The sequence below is a fragment of the Balaenoptera ricei genome, chromosome 20 (genome assembly GCF_028023285.1).
Source record: "Balaenoptera ricei isolate mBalRic1 chromosome 20, mBalRic1.hap2, whole genome shotgun sequence".
Lineage (NCBI taxonomy): Eukaryota > Metazoa > Chordata > Mammalia > Artiodactyla > Balaenopteridae > Balaenoptera > Balaenoptera ricei.
Window position 1 is genome coordinate 23,771,656 of NC_082658.1, and position 18,922 is coordinate 23,790,577.

The window sequence follows — 18,922 nt, forward strand, 5'->3', positions numbered from 1 at the left end:
GCAAATTCTATTTCTTTTTTAAAAATTTTATTTATTTTATTTATTTATTTTTGGCTGTGTTGGGTCTTCTTTGCTGCACGTGGGCTTTCTCTAGTTGCGGCGAGTGGGGGCTACTCTTTGTTGCAGTGCGTGGGCTTCTCATTGCAGTGGCTTCTCTGGTTGCGGAGCATGGGATCTATGTGCGTGGGCTTCAGTAGTTGTGAAGTGTGGGCTCAGTAGTTGTGGCTCACTGGCTCTAGAGCTCAGGTTCAGTAGTTGTGGCACACGGGCTTAGTTGCTCCACGGCATGTGGGATCTTCCCGGACCAGGGCTTGAACCCATGTCCCTTGCATTGGCAGGCAGATTCTTAACCACTGTGCCACCAAGGAAGCCCAAACTTCAAATTCTGATTCAGTAAGTTCTGGGATGGATCCTGAGAGTTTGATGATTCCAGTGCTGTTGATTGGTACACTGCAAGACCATGTCTTAGAGTGAGGTTCCTTTCAGTTCATGATTTAAGTTTTATTGGGTGGGGAGGGTCTTGCCCAGGCAAATGCTGGAGAAGAGGGATGGGCAGTAGTAAACAGGAAGGTCTCATCTCTTCCTGGAAGCCGTCCTAATTACACGACTCACCCTAATCTTCCTTTCCCAACCTCACACACAACCCTCCATGCTTCCAGAGGTAAATATTTCTGCAAACCAAATCAGAAAATAATAAGAATTTAAAGATGAAAGTAATCTTAACTGGCAAATGGACCAATCCCATCTCCAGAAACCTTAGCAAGGGGTTTCAGTCTCTGCTTGAAACCTCCAAAAATAGGAATTCACTACCTCAGACATTAGATCACTGCTTTCCACCCACCCCTTGCTAAAAAAAATCTGCTAATCAAATATATTCACCTCCCAAAATAATAATAGGAGTAATGTTTAGTGAACTGTACTAATGATATCAACTATTGTGAAGAGAGAAAGAGGGGTCACTATGCTGCTTTGATAGAGTAGGGGAAAGATTTTATAGAGGAGGTAGGATTTGGATACACAAAAAGAAGATGGTATTAATAAATACATAAGTCTGTAGGTACTGGGAGATCAGGAAAGTAGTCAAGAGCAAAGATGTAAGTAGGAAAAAGCAGAAAATGTCTGAGAAACTGATTACACATTCCTAATACAGTGCTAGAGAACAGTGGGGGATAGAACCACCAAGATTAGTGACAGACCTTGAATGCTAGTCTAAGTTAAGACCTTAGGGGCTTCCCTGGTGGCGCAGTAGTTAAGAATCCGCCTGCCAATGCAGGGGACACGGATTCGAGCCCTGGTCCGGGAAGATCCCACATGCCGCAGAGCAACTAAGCCTGTGCGCCACAACTACTGAGCCTGCGTGCCACAACTAGAAGCCACCGCAGTGAGAAGCCCGCACACCATGCAGCAACGAAGACCCAATGCAACCAAAAAAAAAAAAGATCTTAGGCTGTAATTAATGGAAAGCCATTGAAGCTTTGGGGATAGGACAGTGACATGAGAAATATCCTAAAATTCTATAACTCAAAAAAACTGTCAAAAATAAATAAATAAATAAATAAAAAACAAAAAATGTCAAGGCCATTCACTCACTTTACAGAGCTACAGATAGACCGGAAGAGATGATCCAAGGTTACACTGCTACATAGGGAGAGCTCTGTTTTAGACAGTGAAGAATCTAGCTCTAATTTGGAGGATTGATTGGAGAGCAAGAAGCTGGAAGAAAAGAGACTCTTTAGGAGGATGCTGATGGCAATAATAATCAAGGTATGAGGATTAAAGTGGTCAAAGGAATGTTTGTGATAGAATTCCTAGGATAAACTGACAGGAAATGATTAGATATAATTAAAAGGGAGAGAGAAGAACTGTATTATAGCAATGATAGTGCTTAGGAGCATAGCTCTGTTTTCAAAAGATGTGGGGGTGATTCTTGACTCAGCCACTTATTAATTATATGAACTTGCACAAGTTATTCAACATCACTAAGCCTCAGTTTCTATATTTGCTATATCATCATAAGACTGTTGTGAGGATTATATAAGGTAATTCAATAAAAACTTAACACAGTGTCTGGCACATAGTAAATAATAAATGTTAGCTGTTTGGTTTTTTTATAGCTATGGGTGACAATTATTATACCCAAGAAACTGTAACAATAATGATATTAACAGAAATAAGGAAGACCAGAGGGAGCCAGCTAGAGGAAGATGAGTTTGGTGTAATGCTGAATCTGATGGAAAGCAAAGCGAGAGAGAAAATATGTAGTAATCAATTAAGGACATTTATCTGGGGTTCAGAAGAGATGCTAGGCCTAAGGAGAGACATGTAGGAATTATCTGCATAAAAGTGATCTGTAGGTCAATAAAATATTTACAAACGGGAAATATTTACCATTCATTTGTTACACAGAAATGAATAATAACAAATGTTTATTGAAAGATTGCTCTGTGCCAGGTACAAAGTGCTTTACTTACAGTAACTTTTTAAATCCGAATAACCACTTAATGATATACATACCACTATTATTCTCATTCTTTCTTTTTAACCCCCCTTTTAATTAATTAATTAATTAATTAATTTATTTATTTATTTTTGGCTGCATTGGGTCTTTCTTGCTGCACATGGGCTTTCTCTAGTTGTGGCAAGTGGGGCTACTCTTCATTGCAGTGAGCGGGCTTCTCATTGCAGTGGCTTCTCTTGTTGCAGAGCACAGGGTCTAGGCGTGCGGGCTTCAGTAGTTGTGGCTTGAAGGCTCTAGAGTGCAGGCTCGGTAGTTGTGGTGCACAGGCTTAGTTGCTCCGCAGCATGTGGGATCTTCCCAGACCAGGGCTCGAACCCATGTCCCCTGAATTGGCAGGCAGATTCTTAACCACTGTGCCACCAGGGAAGTCCCCCCCCCTTTTTTTTTTAAAGAATCCTAATGACTTTGAGGTAGATGAGGCTGTTGTCAGATAATGAAGTAATTAGGTGTAAGATATAAAAGTAATAAAACTGGGATTTCCCTGGTGGTCCAGTGGATGAGAATCCATCTTCCAATGCAGGGGACGCGGGTTCGATCGCTGGTCAGGGAACTAAGATCCCACATGCCGGGGCACCTAAACCCCCGCGCCGCAACTAGGGAGAAGCCCGCACACCACAACTACTGAGCCTGCGTGCTCTGGAGCCTACGTGCCACAACTAGGGAAGCCTGTGCACAGCAACTAGAGAGAAGCCTGAAACGAAGAGCCTGCACACCACAATGGAGACCCAGTGCAGCCAAAATTTAAAAAATAAATAAACTAATTTTAAAAATATAAATTAAAAATAAAACTGAGAGAAAGAAAGCACTGATTTGAAATTATCTTCCTTTAAGTTCGGATGGAAAATTAAGAAAACTTCCAATTCAAAGTTCTAAGCACAAAATCCAGGTATGTCATGTAGTGGACTTGCTTCTTCAACTGGACCTTAATTCTGCAGCCAATGCAAAGAATCCACTCTCTAATGAACAGCAAGCTACAAAATGATTCTCGGGAATTCCCTGGCTGTCCAGTGGTTAGCACTCCGCACTTCCATTGCAGGGGGCACGGGTTTGATCCCTGGTCAGGGGAACTAGGATCCTGCAAGACCCATGGCACGGCCACAAAAAAAAAAAAAAATTCTCCCCATGAAGAAGCCAGTGACTTTGCATTTGATTTTTCCAGCTTGGTTAATTCCCAAAAGTTCAGGCTTTGGAGTCCTAAGGTCTTCTTTAGCATTTAACTAGTTTTTTGCTGGTGGAAGGGGCTGGGACTGTCTCTCCACACGTAAGCTGATCTTTGTCATAAATCACTTTTATAATGAGAGAGCAGCTAGGGCACTTCACCATGTCTTCCCCATTTGTCAAATCTTCCCAGGTGATGCAAAAGTTACCCCCATATGGGCAGGGGTAGGAGTACCTCTCTGAGTCCTTCTCATATTGGAAGTCCTCGATCTCCACCTCATCGTGAAACACTGGGGCCAGTAGAGGTCTGTCACCTGCCCTGTCCTACCCAGGCGGGGGTTGGTCCAACTTCTCAGGCCCGGCCTAGCCGGGCCTATTCTCATTCTTTAGGTGAGGAAACTGAGGCTCATGGAGGGTGGGTAACTTGCTCAAGGTCAGATAGCTAGAAGAGGTAGAACCAGGATTTAAACCAATCAGTGCAGTGTCAGAGCCTGGGCCTTAAACACATGTATGCTGCTTCACTCTGAAAAAGGTTTCATTCCCAGGTTTCACTTCCATGGGGGGGATCACTATGGGGTGCAAAGAAATTATAATTCCAGACCAATACTCTAATACTGTGGAAAGAAAAGAATTGATTCAGGTCATGACTGTCCTGTTATTAATGATTTAAGGAATCAGAGCAAGTAATGCATTATGCCTGTGTATGAGAAATGGAAAGGCATCTGAGGATGCAGCGCTAAGAGAGTATATTCATAACACTAATTGGGAATGGGTCCCCAGGGAATCTTCCCTGTTTATAAGCAAGAATGAAGTATGAACACTTCCACCTTTGACTCCAGAGTCAAACTACAAATCAAACAGCAGGATCATTTGGTGAAGGTAATTGCCTCTGTTTCACAAAAACTATACAGAGATCATCTGTCTGCTTCTGGCTCTAGAGTGTGGAAGGAAAAACTACCTCCTCAATCTTCTGAGTGAGGCCCTGATCACTGAGGGAGGGAGAGGGAGAGTTTTTTGGGAAACCTGCATTATTTGCTGATTGGGGAAGGAAGTTGTGAGAGACTCCTCACACAGTCTGGTGCAACAACCATATGAAGAGGGCACTATTCTAATTTCTAGTTTACAGATGGGGAAACAGAGGCACCAGGAAAGTTAAATAACTTACCCAAGGCTGCAAAACGAATTCACAGCAGAGCCAGGCTGTGAATCCATCTTACTCTTGCTCCAGAGCTCACATGCTTAATTACCATGCTATACAGCATAGAATATGTCTTCAGAAATCACAGACTTCCCTGGCCCAATGAGACCTTAAGGATCACACCCCAACCCAAATTACATCAGTCATCTTTGTCCTTCTATTCATTTATATTGCCTGCCTTTGACGTCCCTGTGTTTTCTGCTCTTGCCTTTGAACAATGACACTAATACCATTGATCTTGTCTCCAAAAACTCCTCAATCCCATTTATTTTTACATTCTCTTACAACCCTCCTCTTGTCTCCATTTTGTTTCTTTCTTTTTTGTCTTGTCTCCAATTTCTAAACTTAGGTATAATAAAGCCTTTAGCAAAAACATGGACTTTGCCTATAACAGTCCTTCCACTTGCCTTGACCCTGATAGTTTTTCAGGCTAAAATTCTCTGGGGGAAGGATTATGTAGCTGAAGAGGCTCTGCATTCAGAGCAGTGATTTAGCGTTAATCTGTTTCTTGCTTTCTTGTCCTCTGACTCTCCAGGACCCCCACTGGGAGCCTGTGACCTGCACATGTTATCTTTGGTCTTTACTGTTGAAGATTACGATATTAGACTGGTTAGGTAGTATCTCTCCTTCCTCCCTTCAGCCTCTTCAAATTGCAGCTGAATGTAAATGTCGTATAATCTGTGATTTCTATAATGCTATGATCTTAGTGCCTTTTGTATTAGTCAGGATAGGCTGGGTTGTGCTGAAGAAAAAAATAATCGCCAAATCTCCATGGCTTAATTTCTTAGTGCATTCAGATACTATAACAAAAATACCAGAACTTCCCTGGCAGTCCAGTGATTAAGACTCTGCGCTCCCAATGCAGGGGGCATGGTTCAATCCCTGGTCGGGGAACTAAGATCCCACATGCTGCACAGCACGGCCAAAAAACAAAACAAAAAAACCCAAAAAATACCATAGACTAGGTAGTTTATAAAAAACAAACATTGGGGAATTCCCTGGCATTCCAGTGTTTAGGACTCTGCACTTTCACTGCCAAGGGCCTGGGTTCTCAGGGAACTAAGATCCCACAAGCCGCATGATGCAGCCAAAAACAAACAAACAGACAACAAACATTTATTTCTCATAGTTCTGGAGACAGGCAAGTCCAAGATCATGATGCCAATAGATTTGGTGTCTAGTGAGAATCCCCTTCATTAATAGCAGTCTTCTCACTGTAACCTCACACAGTGAAAACAGCAAGGTCTTTTTTACAAGGGCACTGATCCCATTCATGAGGGTGGAGCCCCTCCCAAAGGTTCCACCTCCTAATACCATTATCTAGGGTCTTAGGATTTCAACATAAGAATTTGGTTGTTGCCGGGGTGGGGCGGGAGGAGAGAACATAAACATTTTGTCCATTGCACTGAACAAAACCAGACTTTCTCACTCACCTGAAATCTGCTGCAGGGCCAGCACCTCTGTGGTTAGTTCTCCCTCTGCAATGACTTGGGAACCTGGTTCTTTCCAACATGTGGCTCTACCACCTTAATACACAGCCTACGTGCAGCCCAACAGAGCAGAGAGAGCTGGAGGGTCATGCAGTTGCCCTTAAATCGTTGGTTTGGCCTGAAGGTGACACTTATCACTGCTCCTTCCAGCCCATTGACTAGAACTAGTCAAATGGCCCTGCCTAACTCTAAGGGAGCTAGGAAATTAGGAGGAACACAGGGCATTCTGTGAGCAGGAAATGTCTTTGCCTTCTTCTCGTTATTGTATCATATACTGCAATCTTGTCTTTCTTTCCCAGTCTAGTCACAGCCCGTCCACTTGTACCTTGAACCTTCTACCTCTAAATCCACAAAGTATAGTTTAATCCAATTCTTGTCCTTTGGAGTGTTTCATCTCCTGCCAGATGACCCTGCCTTTGCTCTTTCACTGGTATACGTCACAGCTGCAGAGTTTTCTCCCTCATCCCCATTCCTACTTTTGTATCTAGTCATTTTCCAGGATCTACCCAGCTGAGAGTAGTCTGGAAAGACCCCCTAAACTTTCTGCAATTAATATTGAAGTTGTTAAGAACAAGAAACGCTCTTTCTCTAGAGTGGAGAGAAAAAAGGGAGAGAGGGGAAACACTGAAGGAAAAAAAGCAGGTTGAATAAATCTTCTGGAGGTCAGGTCCAGGAGCCACCCTGGTCCACTGTTCCCTGGGACAGTTTAATGCAGGTCAGACAAAAAGACGTCTGGGAAAGAGCCCTAATGCTCTCTGCTCTCTCTGAGTTTTCCTCTTCCACAGTTTACTCACGTTCTGATCAAAATGAGCATTAGTGTCACGCTTTTGTTTTTAATAAACGTACTACAAGAGCAGTATTTAAGGAAATTTTTAAAAGAGAAAATTTAATCCTACCAACTTAAAAGTTATTGTTGTTTGCATACTTCTTTCCAATTGTAGGGGAGGAAAAATCTTTTCTTCTACCCATCTTCCGTTCTCCAGCTAGGACCCAATAAATTAGACTGGCCAAAAACAGATTAACAAAAGAAAAACAGATGTTTATTAACATGTGTGTTGCACATGCATCTATGGGAGTACCCAGCGATGAGCTACCCGAAAGGGTAGCTAGCATTTGGGCTTATATCCCATCTTAGGCTAAACAAAGGAGAAGAAATTTGGGGCTTCTGGGCAGAAGAGTACGTTATGGGAAGGCGACCAGGAAAAGTGCAGTAAACAAGGGTTGTTTAATAAGGTTTGTTATGTAGATTTAAGTGGGTGCCTTCTCCTTTAATAAGAGTTGTTAAGGGAATGGTCCAGTGCTTAGGACTCTGCGCTGAGGGCCTGGGAACTAAGAAGATCCTGCAAGCCTCAAGGCACGACCAAAAACAAAAAAAGTTAAGAGTCCTTTTCTTCCTGGTTAGGAAGAGGGAGACACACAAATGGAAATTTCCTTTAAGAAAAGAGAATTTGTGCCCTGTTTTCAAGCTTTTCCTAAGTCTGCTTGTTATCATTGGCCAAATTGATCCATATGCCAAAGAGGCATATTTTGGAATGGCATATTTTGGTACCCTTCATAGCCTTTGTTTATTTTTATATGTTTGCGATTATACCAAACAAGTATTTCCTTTTAAAGGGATGTATCCCTGAGAAGAGAACACATAAAGTGAATGACTTAGTCATTTATATTTTAGTAAGAATTAGCTTGAGGAGCCTTAGCCTTTTTTTTTTTTCTTCAGCAACTGGTTGGGATTAGTACACTAAAGCTTGCGTATAGAAGGAGCAACAGGGAAGCTGGTGGGCATGTGTACCTCAGTAAAAGACTTTGGGTAACCCATGGCAGCAAGCAGTCACTGGGTCTTGGGGAATGGAGGACCAACAGGCGTAGAATATGAGAATTAGAAAAAGCAGCAGAAAAGGGGAGTGGCTCCAAAAGAAACTTTGCCAGCCCAATGATTTTAAGATCACAAATCTAGTGAACAGGATCTTGAAACTCACCTATTCCAACTCCCATCTTGTGTTTCCCTTGACTGCATCCTTGCCATTTGCTGCCAAAACTGGGCTTGAACAACTCCAATGCTGGGGACTCCACTATTTCCCAAGATCCCCCTAACTATTTTAGACAACTCTCACTCATTTTAAAAAAAAATTTTTTTTTTTTTATATTTTAGCTTTATTAAGCGTTTAAAATAAAGATCTTGGATTTCCCTGGTGGCGCAGTGGTTAAGAATCCGCCTGCCAATGCAGGGGACACGGGTTCGAGCCCTGGTCTGGGAAGATGCCACATGCTGCGGAGGAGCTAAGCCCATGTGCCACAACTACCGAGCCCGCGCTCTAGAGTCCGGGCACCACAACTACTGAAGCCCGTGCACCTAGAGCCCGTGCTCTAGGCGCGTGGGCTCTAGAAGCCACCGCTATTATCCTTTTATTAATAGCTTCATAAGAGAAGCCATCGCAATGAGAAGCCCGCGCACTGCAACAAAGGGTAGCTCCCGCTCGCCGCAACTATAGAAAGCCCGTGTGCAGCAACGAAGACCCAACACAGCCACAAATAATAAATTAAAAGATTGTTAAAAATAAATCAGTAAAGATCTTATCTTGAGAAAAAAATGTATCTCCTTGTAGCTTTGATTATAAGCTGCCCTCTAGTCCTCCCCCTACATGACCTGCTATTTCAAGACGCCTCCATAATCTCCTTGGAGGCCCTCTTAAATAGGGTAATCATGTCCAGTTACTTCAAGCATTCTTCGATGTCAACACTTCAAGTCCCATTTCCAACCAGGCCACTTTCCCCAGAGTATACCTGACATTTGTAGTTTTCAAGGGATAATATCATCTTGCATAAACCTTAAGAAGAAAATGCAGAATCCTTCTGAGAATGGAGACACTGCTTCAGACATGCTAGGTGTGATTTTTCGAAACAGTGACTTGTAGTAAGAAGAGATCCCCATAGGAGAGGGAGGTGGGCTTGGCTCATTGCTAATAATTCTATATCAATTAATAATCTTAGCTTACAATTATTGAACATTTATGTGCCGGGCATTATTCTAGGTGTTTTATGTTTACTGTCTCATAGAATCCTCCCAGTAACCCTATGAGATGGGTCCTCTTATTCTCAACCTCATTTTATTTTTTATTTTTATTTTTTAAAGATTTTTTTTTTTAATGTGGACCATTTTTAAAGTCTTTATTGAATTTGTTACAATATTGCTTCTGTTTTATGTTTTGGTTTTTTGGCCATGAGGCATGTGGGATCTTAGCTCCCTGACCAGGGATTGAACCCACACCCTCTGCATTGGAAGACAAAGTCTTAACCACAGGACCGCCAGGGAAGTTCCCTCAACCTCATTTTACAGATGAGGAAACTGAGGTACAAAGAGTAACTTGCCCAAGATGTCACAGCTAGTAAGTGACAGAAGCACAATTCAAACCCCAGCAGCTAATTCCAGACCTCTTGTACTCCTCAATCACTGTTGTTTACTGCTTCATGCCTGGTTAAGATTTTGAATTTTAATATGTTATACAAAGCAGTAAAGAAAACATTCCTCTGAGTCTTGATTTCTGCTAATTTGATAGTGAACAACAGAATGTTATTCCCTTATACGCAACATATACTTTACATCAGAACAGGACATCAGCCCAGGATATGTCCTCTTCTTTCAGACCTATGGTCTTATGTCAAACATATGATATTATTTGGCTTTTGACCTAGGAATTTGAAAAAAGGGAGGTCGAATGAGTCACTGAGCTAAGAGTCCAGAGCTCTAGATACTAATTCCAACACAGCCATAATTTTACATGTAACTATGCATGATTCCTCAATTGTAAAATGAGAGAATTGGACTTCACTCCACTCTAAGGCACCTCCAAATGCTGAAATCTTGTGTCCAAAGGAATGACTTTCCCACTGGGAGTTTCCAGCACTGTGGCAGAAGGAAAGAACAAATATATATCTAGAAAGAGGCAGACTCTCTGGTGCCTCTTGAGTCACACATATCAAACTGAAATGAACAAATGAGCATCTGTTCCCTGTTTCTGACGTGTAAAGCTGTCAATTGGCAATAGTTACTATGCTTAGGTTTTCAACTGGCTCTGTTGCCCCTGCTAAAAATAAGCCACTGGTGTTAGGGCTGAGTCATTTTCATACATGAATATGTGGAGGAAAAAAGTGACAAAGGCCATAAGGGAACTGTGGGTTATTTCCCTTCCAACCAGACACCACACCTTGTTCCCAAACAGTCCCTCTTTTTCTGTTGTATTTCAGATAAGCTGTATACCTTAAATAGAGAACATATTCAACAGTATGTTATTGTGTTTTAGTTTGTTCATATCCTGTTCACTGATTGTAGATTGGCCTTTTCCTTAGAGCTGGGTTTTGTACTTTTCTGAGGAATATAGGTTGATGTTAACAATATTTGCAACTGAACTTTACAGTTTACAAAATGATTACATATACATAGTTTCTTTGGTCAGCCACCCCCTGGTGATGTGGCAACCTGAGGATAGGTTTCCAGCATCCTCTCCAGGTAGTAAAGTCTTATGGGGACGAGACCCATCCTGGGAAAAATTGTAAAGTAAGTTTGCCTTGTTTTAGGGTGGTCTTTCTCTTTAGTTTTGGGGGATTATTTCTCACCTTCTGGGTTCTCCATTCCCCACCCTCCGTTCCTGTGGCCATTGCCCTCATTCTGCTTTCTGCTCAAAGCTTCTCACTTTTGCAGACTTTTTCTCCTAGCTGTAAAATGGGAGGAAAGTTGGAGGAGGAAAACACTAAAGTTCTTTCTTAATCTAACTGCTTTTTCCAAATATGCCTTTCTAAGGAGCAATAACAAACTCTAAAATTATCTCAGGATTCTTTCCCTTACTCAATAAAATTCCCCATTCCCTCAGGGTTGCTGGTTTCAACTAGCTATTTGGTGGAAAACAGTTGACTAAACAAAATATAAAGGGTGAATATTGGATCATGTATTTCATAAAACAATTCTTCCTGGGAGTATTAGCCACAAACAAGACTTAAGTACATTCATAAATTAATGACCTAGAATGGTTTGTCCAGCTACCGTCTTTCTTTGTGACCCAGTCAGAAGCACCTCAAACCAAAAATGTCCAAAATGAACTTATTATTTTATTTTAAAAAGCTACTTTCCTGACAGCTACTCACCTGAGTCTGCCCGCTCTCCCCTTGAGAGTGTACTATCACTTAATAAATCCTTGCCTTGCTTTCTCGAGGAAGAAAAAAAAAAACAAAAAAAACTACTTTCCTTCCTGAATTAACTCTCTCTCTCTCTCTCTCTCTCTCTCTCTCTCTTTTTTTTTTGGCTACATCAGGCGGCTTGTGGGATGTTAGTTCCCTGACCAGGGATTGAACCTGGGCCCTTGGCAGTGAAAGCTCTATGTCCTGACCACTGGACTGCCAGGGAATTCCCCTGAATTAACTCTCTTGATTGGTGATACCACCATTTACCCATTTGCCCAGACCAGAAACCTGTGGGTCCCTTTCTATCATCCTCTAAATCTACCAAGTTCTGTCCACTGGATTTCTAAAATATTTTTCACACCCATACCATTGCCATTACCTTAACATAAAGGATGGAGAGGCAGGGAGGGAGATTAGGCAGATACAGATGGAATGCGAAGAGCAAGATCTTACTAAGACCAGTTTAAGTGCATGCACCAAGATATTAGGCTGGCAAACCAGACAAAGTTCTTGACCCCTACCCATAGCACTCTACCTCCACCACCACTTTTTAACATATCGGTAGCCTAGCCTGCAGGGCTCCCAAAATGTAGAGAAAATACCTCTGCTCACTATTAAGATTTAACTTGGAGTTGAAGTTGAGATGGAGAAAGAATATATGGGAAAAGGCCTCACATTTCAGACTGAAAGATTGGTAAGAGGGGGGCAAGGAGAACAGGAATAGAGAATAAAACTATCAGACAGGCATCCACATTTTTGGAAGTCCAGGCTTTGTCCCAGAGAGTAGGAGAAGTGTTGAATAAACGAAAATAACATTGAGGGCTCTACCCTCCTCTTATCTGGGGCTCAGGCTGATGCTCCTTGAAGACCACCCCATGTCAACCTAGGGAACAAGTACCTCAAGTTGGCTGTGTTGTGGACTTGGGTGGTGGGAAGCTCAGAGGTTTAGCTTTCTTTTTTTTTTTAAGTTTTATTTATTATTTATTTATTTATTTAATTTATTTTTGGCTGCATCGCGTCTTAGTTGCAGCACCCGGGATCTTATTTGAGGCATGCAGGATCTTTCACTGCGGCGTGCGGGCTCTTCGTTGTGGTGCATGGGCTACCCTCTAGTTGTGGTGTGTGGGCTCCAGGGCGCGTGGGTTGTGTAGTTGTGGTGTTCAGGTCCCAGAGCGCGTGGGGTCTGTAGTTTGCGGGAGGGGGGCTCTTGTTGAGGCATGTGAGCTCAGTAGTTGTGGCATGCGGGCTCAGTTGCCCCGCGGCATGTGGGATCCTAGCTCCCTGATCAGGGATCGAACCTGCGTAGCCTGCATTTCAAGGCAGACTCTTTATCACTGAACAACCAGGGAAGTCCCAGAGGTTTAGCTTTCTTAATCTGGCCTGGGAACTTGGGGTAGAGATGGGCGGTAGGCAGCAGGTAGCTCTGAGGTGAGGGCTGCAGAGAAGGCTACCATCATAGCCAGACCTCAGAGACATCTCAGGTAACATCAGAGTCAAAGAAGGCCAAGTTAGATGGGTAGTGATGACAAAAGAATGGACCCTGAGTTCCAGTAGCTCAAAACTTCAATCCATTTTTTTTTTTTTTTTTTGGCTTCACCTCATGGCATGTGGGATCTTAGTTCCTCGACCAGGGATAGAATCTGCGCCCCCTGCAGTGGAAGCACGGATTCTTAACCACTGGACCACCAGGGAAGTCCCTCAAAACTTCAACTTTGAAGGCCAGCTGGATATCTAGAGACTAGGCAAGCAAGGAACATTGCTTAGAGACCAGAAGAAAAGAGCAAAGGTCACTTCATGGATCCAAAGACCCCATTCACCTTTACCTACCTTGATCAAGTGGCTGAAGAAATGCTTCTTCCCTATAATCTAAATACTCTAAAGGGGAGGACCAGGAAGGGGAGAGGTTAGCTGAAAAGACTCATCATTCTTATCCAAGAGAGACTGCACATGACCTAAAGGTACTGTTTCAATAATCTCTTTAGACCAAGCTTTCCTTTGAACTTGGTCGATTCTGTGAGTGAGGTTTCAGAAAGTAGGCCAGATTAGGTTTAGACAAAACAAATAAATCATTTTTCTCTGCTTATCTGAATCTGTGAGCTAACTCCCAAGCCAATCCTCTGCTGAGATTACCTTCCCCTTGGCAAAATCTTCCAGGAGAACTTCACCTAAATAACCTCCAAACAGAGTTAACTATTCTTTCTTCTTTATCACTGCACTTTATACATATTTAGATTGTTGCACTTGCACAAGACTTATGCTTCCAGACCTGCTTCCTTCACTAGACTGCTTGTCTTGGGGGAAAATATTGTGCCTGACTCATCTTGACCTTGGCCTACCACCTTCAACTTGGGCCTTACACAGGACCAGCATCAAATAGGCAACAAATGCTGGCTGAATTGCACTGAGTTCTTAAAGATGGTGGATTTCAGGTGCAATGTTTTGGGTAATTAAGACCTTCCCCTCAAATCATATACACAAACTAACTGGTATTCAGAAAAATCAGACAGTTTCTTCTCATCTCCATTCCTTTCCCAGCATGACTGTTAAAAAGTATGTCAAAATTAATTTCTAAACTAGAATGGATTGATAGTGTCATCCCCAGTGAAATCTGTTTAAAGACTCTTTTGGAAATGGGCTCTGGGTTTGTCTGATGTTTCCTAAAAATCTAATGTATACGCTTCTCATCTATTTACCTAGGAGACTCAAGTGAGGGGTGATGGGGTAGGTGAAAAAAATTCAGGTTTCTTGCTGGTGAGTCTCACTGGATGCTTACTTGCTCCAGACAAAGAGGGTCCCCTTGCACTCGACTCTTCTCCCACAAGGACAATGATTTCCTGGATCACCTTACAGATTGTTGAGTATTAACCATGTGATATCTTGGAAATGGGATTTTCTGGGTGGTTTTAAATTTCTTTGTGCTTTTCTGTATTTAGCCAATTTTCTATAGTGAGTATACATTTTGTCTATAATTGGGGGAAAAAATCCAACTAACCCACTGTTTTGAAAATATGTCTTTTATTCCCAGAGTGAACTTCAGCTATAAAAAGTATACCGAGGGACTTCCCTGGTGGTCCAGTGGCTAAGACTCCACGCTACCAATGCAGGGGGCCCAGGTTTGATCCCTGGTCAGAGAACTAGATCCCACAGGAATGTTGCAACTAAGAGTTTACACGCTGCAACTAAAGATCCCACATGCTGTAACTAAGGAACCCACGAGCCGCAACTAAGACCTGGTGCAGCCAAAATAAATAAATAATAAATAAATAAATATTTAAAAAAAAAGTATACTGAGAGGTGGGTGATGGGCCTTCTTTTTCACTTCTTCCACCAACCCAGGTCAGAAGGAGGTGGAGAGAAAATAGACCTGAACACAAATATGACCAACATACCTTGGTCCCATCTAAAACAGACTCTATAATGTGATTCTTGCTTCAGTCATATGTTCAGCCTCCTCATTTTAGAGGCATTTCTGGTAGTCCGATGTTCTGGATGGGGGGCTGGAGGGTGGGGGAGGGTGCTACAAAGGAATAGGCCTTCTTGCAACTTCAACCTAGACAGATTTAGCCATCTTATCTTGACACCTTAAAAGGCTTTCAAAGGAAAAACTGAGGGCTCGGAAAAGTCCTCTGGCACTTTTCAGGAGCCCTGAATTCCATAGTTGGACTGCCTCACCGAGCACGTTCTAATTTGTAAGGGGTGATAAATCACTTAATCATTTCACATTGCAATAGATGGAGGGTTTTGTGTACTAGTAGCCCTATTTTCTCTTCCTCTTCCAGCGACCCACTCTCCCCATGTGGGAAAATGTAGTTTGTGAAACCAGAGAAATTGAGTTACATAGAAACAACTGTAAAAGTTCCAGAAGTCTAGACAAACAACAAGACCAGCAATTTCACTCTTCCAGTGATTATAGTAATTGAGCTTAGGAAGAAACTCCTCCCTTCCTTCCCTCATCAGCTCCTCCCCTCTGCTGCTCCCGTTAGTGTCCTCACTATTTGTGCAAGGCCAAAGAATCTCTTAAAATGGAATTTCCTTCCTTGTAGGAACCAAAAGTAAACATGTACTCTATTTTTTTTTTTTTTTTTGGCAGTGCCGCACAGCACATATGGGATCTTAGTTCCCTGACCAGGGTTTGAATCCATGCCCCCTGCAGTGGAAGCGCAGAGTTTTAACCAATAGACCGCCAGGGAAGCCCCGTAAACATTTACTCTAAATCCACAACATAACCTGTTTTCCTGAATGACTCTTAGTCTTTAACAATAATCTCAGCCCGTGGGGTCAGAGGTGGGTGCTGGAAATTTATCCAGGTGGTTGAGTATAGGAGGTAGTATTACTGCCTACAATGTTAGGAGTCGACTAAAGGGACTCAGTCTCAAGGCCCTCTCTCCCGTCTTTCACTCCCACCTACAAACCAGAATCATAGGATTTAAGAATTGCAAGAAGTCTTTACAGCTTCTGTAACACACCTCTTCATCATACAGATGAAGAAGTTGAGGCTCACAGTCCTTATCACAGTGACTGGTACCCAGTAGGTATTCAGTAACCATTAGCTTTTTTTGTTTCTGGCCTAAGTTCTTCAAAATGACAAGTCCATACTAAGGGTATAAGGTTCCCAATTTAAAAACTGTTTTCTTTACACTCTATCACACTGAGTTATGTGGTTCTATTGGGTTTACTAAAAGTCATTATAGCCATAAATTTAATTTATAACAGCTTCATTGAGATACAATTCCCATAGCATATAATTCAACTATTGAAAGTGTACAATTTGATGACTTTTAGTATATTCAGCGTTGTTTATCTATCACCATAATCAATTTTAGAACATTTTCATTAGCCCCAAAAGAAACCCATGCCCATTAGCATTCACTCTTATTTTCCCTTGTTCCTCCAGCCAACCCTAGGCAATGATTGATCTTTCATATGTGGTCCTTTGTGACTGGCTTCTTTTACTCAGTATATTTTCCAGGTTCATCCATGTTGTAGTATGTACTACATTTCTTTTTATTGCTGAATAATAAATATTCCTTTATATGCTTACACCATATTTTATTTAAGAGTTGATGGATATTTGGCAGAATTTTATTTTAAACAAATGTGATCACTGAGCTAGCAGAAGCTTAAAATCAAGATAAATATGTATCTCATATAGTTTTATCTTGAATTTATACCTAAAGAAGCATACTTACTATGAAGACTTTATTATAATCTCAGACCTGAAAATCAACAGACATTTTTTCTCTAAATTTTCTGATGTGTATGATAATACTGTGCAAAGACAAAGTAAAGCCTTGGCCTAAGTTTTCCTGCTCCTCTGACTCTTAGGAAAATAGAGGCATATACATAGGTAGATTGCCCAAGTAAGCGCCCTCAGGAAGAGAAAACAGAAAAGAAAAGAAAGATTCAGAGTAAGACTCTTCTGGTTTTCAAATGTGAGATTTAGAAAAGAAGGGGCATTTGGGGCGAACCAGCTGATAGGCGAAACTCAGATCCAGACATATACACAAACAATATAAAGGTGACTGTAGGGTGAGGGTGAGAAAGGGGGAGAGTACAGGCCACAAATTCAGTCATGTCTGACCTCGTAAGGCTTAGTATTTTCATTTTTGTCTTTTTATACCTTGGCCCTTGTCCAACCTCCATAATGCTTTTGTGGGTCTCCATGGTATTTATGATCCTGGGAGGTAGCTGACTCCCCCAGTGAACCCTTCTTTATCCAAATCTTGCCTTCCCTGGCCCTATTCTTAGAGGAGTTGAGGCCACAGTACTCCTGAGTCACCTACTGCGGAGATAAGGGGCTTTTGGGAGTGTCTTCTGCCCCATTTGCAGAGGCTATGATGCCAAAAGCTCAGCTTCTCTATACATCGTTGCTGAATCAAATCTCAGAGACAGAGTTTTGGGTGAAGTAGAAAAGGATAGTTTTATTACTTTGCCAGGCAAAGGGGGACACAACGGGCTCCTGCCTGGAAAAACTGTGTCCTAACTTGGAGATGATAGTGAGAAGTTTTATAGTAATGTTTCAAAGAGGGCGTGATCAGCTCATGGACATTCTTCTGATGGGTTGGTGGTGAGCTAAGTAGGAATCAACATCATCAACCTTCAGGTTCCAACTGGTTTGGGGTCTAAATGCTTGTGGGCAACATACCATCGTTAACTTCTCCCACCTGGAGGAGGTTTCAGTATCTGCAAAATAGCTCAAAGATATTGTTGTGTGTATCCCTTGATGGGTAACCAGGACCTTGCCCCATGGCTGCACTACTGTTTCTTTTGACTGTTTCTTCCTTGTATTGATGAATCCCCTCCTTTCCCTAATTAACAGCTGCTTGAAACTACCCATTGGAACTCAGGGAAGATCTTGGAGGCTAAATGAAGCCTGTTTCCTGTAATCAAAGAAATGGAGGACATAGAAAGGTTTTTTGCCCAGGAGCCCCAGAGGGCCCCCCCTCGGTATCAGCTAGAAGAGAACACCAGGAAGTGATCCTTGACTCAGCCCGCCTGAGGTTTGGGTGTTGTCATTCCCCACACGTGATTCTCTTCCAGGCGGCTGAGACCTCACGTACTATCGGACTTACTCACCCCAGTGACTCCACCTCTTTCCTCCTCTACTCCCCAACCCCCCATCAGCCTGCCCTGCTTCAAGATTAGAGGAAAGGAGGGTGGCTGGAGCCAGGAAATGCCACTCTCCCAAGTTGGCCAGAGGAAGCAGAGAAACCCGTGTTTGCCAAAGCACAAGATGTGGCGTTCGTTCTACCCTTCTACAGAATGCTTTGCACGGCCTCTGTTTAAGGCTATCCATACTGTCTTTAACTCCCAAATAATTCTATCCTATTCAAGACCACCTTATCACTGAGGCAGACCTTGTCCCACTTAAGGTTGCTTTCCCTTCCCATCTGTTTTCCGCTTCTCTGAGTACGGAATTCTCAATCAGAACTGGTTTGAGTCCCTCATCAGCCTCCTTCCCGTTCTCGCTGCGTGACCTTGAGTGAACCATAACTTCTCCGGGCCTACTTTCCTTGTCTGTGAAACGAAGGCCAAACGTCTACCGCACCAAACATCCTTGTGGTGAGGAACAAATGTGAAAGCCCTTTGTGAGCTGTAAAAAGTAATAAAATTTTGGCTATTCTGGACCTCTAGTCACTCTTCCAGAACCCCTCCCTTTCCACTGAGATTCGCCCTACAAATCGCGCCCGGGGCGGGCACTTCTCACCACCCTCCTCTCGCAGTCTTTCCTATTGGCTTACGCAACGACCTCGCGGCGCCGAGTGTTGACGCCACGCCGCCTCCGCCGGCGAAGGGTGACGCATTGGTCCCGCCCCCGGCCGCGCCTGGCCTCCCGCGGGGCCCCGCCCTACGGGCCGACGCGGCGCGGATCCCGCCCCGCGGGTG

At 42.8% G+C, this 18,922-nt stretch overlaps 1 protein-coding gene across 1 annotated transcript; it reads right to left on the reverse strand.

Annotated features, from left to right (window-relative positions):
• Positions 1-3,724: 3,724 nt before the first annotated feature.
• On the reverse strand, positions 3,725-8,356 carry LOC132354530 (diphthamide biosynthesis protein 3-like). Its single transcript, XM_059906414.1, has 3 exons — positions 8,341-8,356; positions 3,870-3,966; positions 3,725-3,794 (listed from the first exon to the last, which is right to left on the reverse strand). Exons 1-3 carry the CDS (start codon positions 8,354-8,356, stop codon positions 3,725-3,727), a joined length of 183 nt encoding a protein of 60 aa, XP_059762397.1.
• Between the last annotated feature and the right edge of the window lie 10,566 nt (positions 8,357-18,922).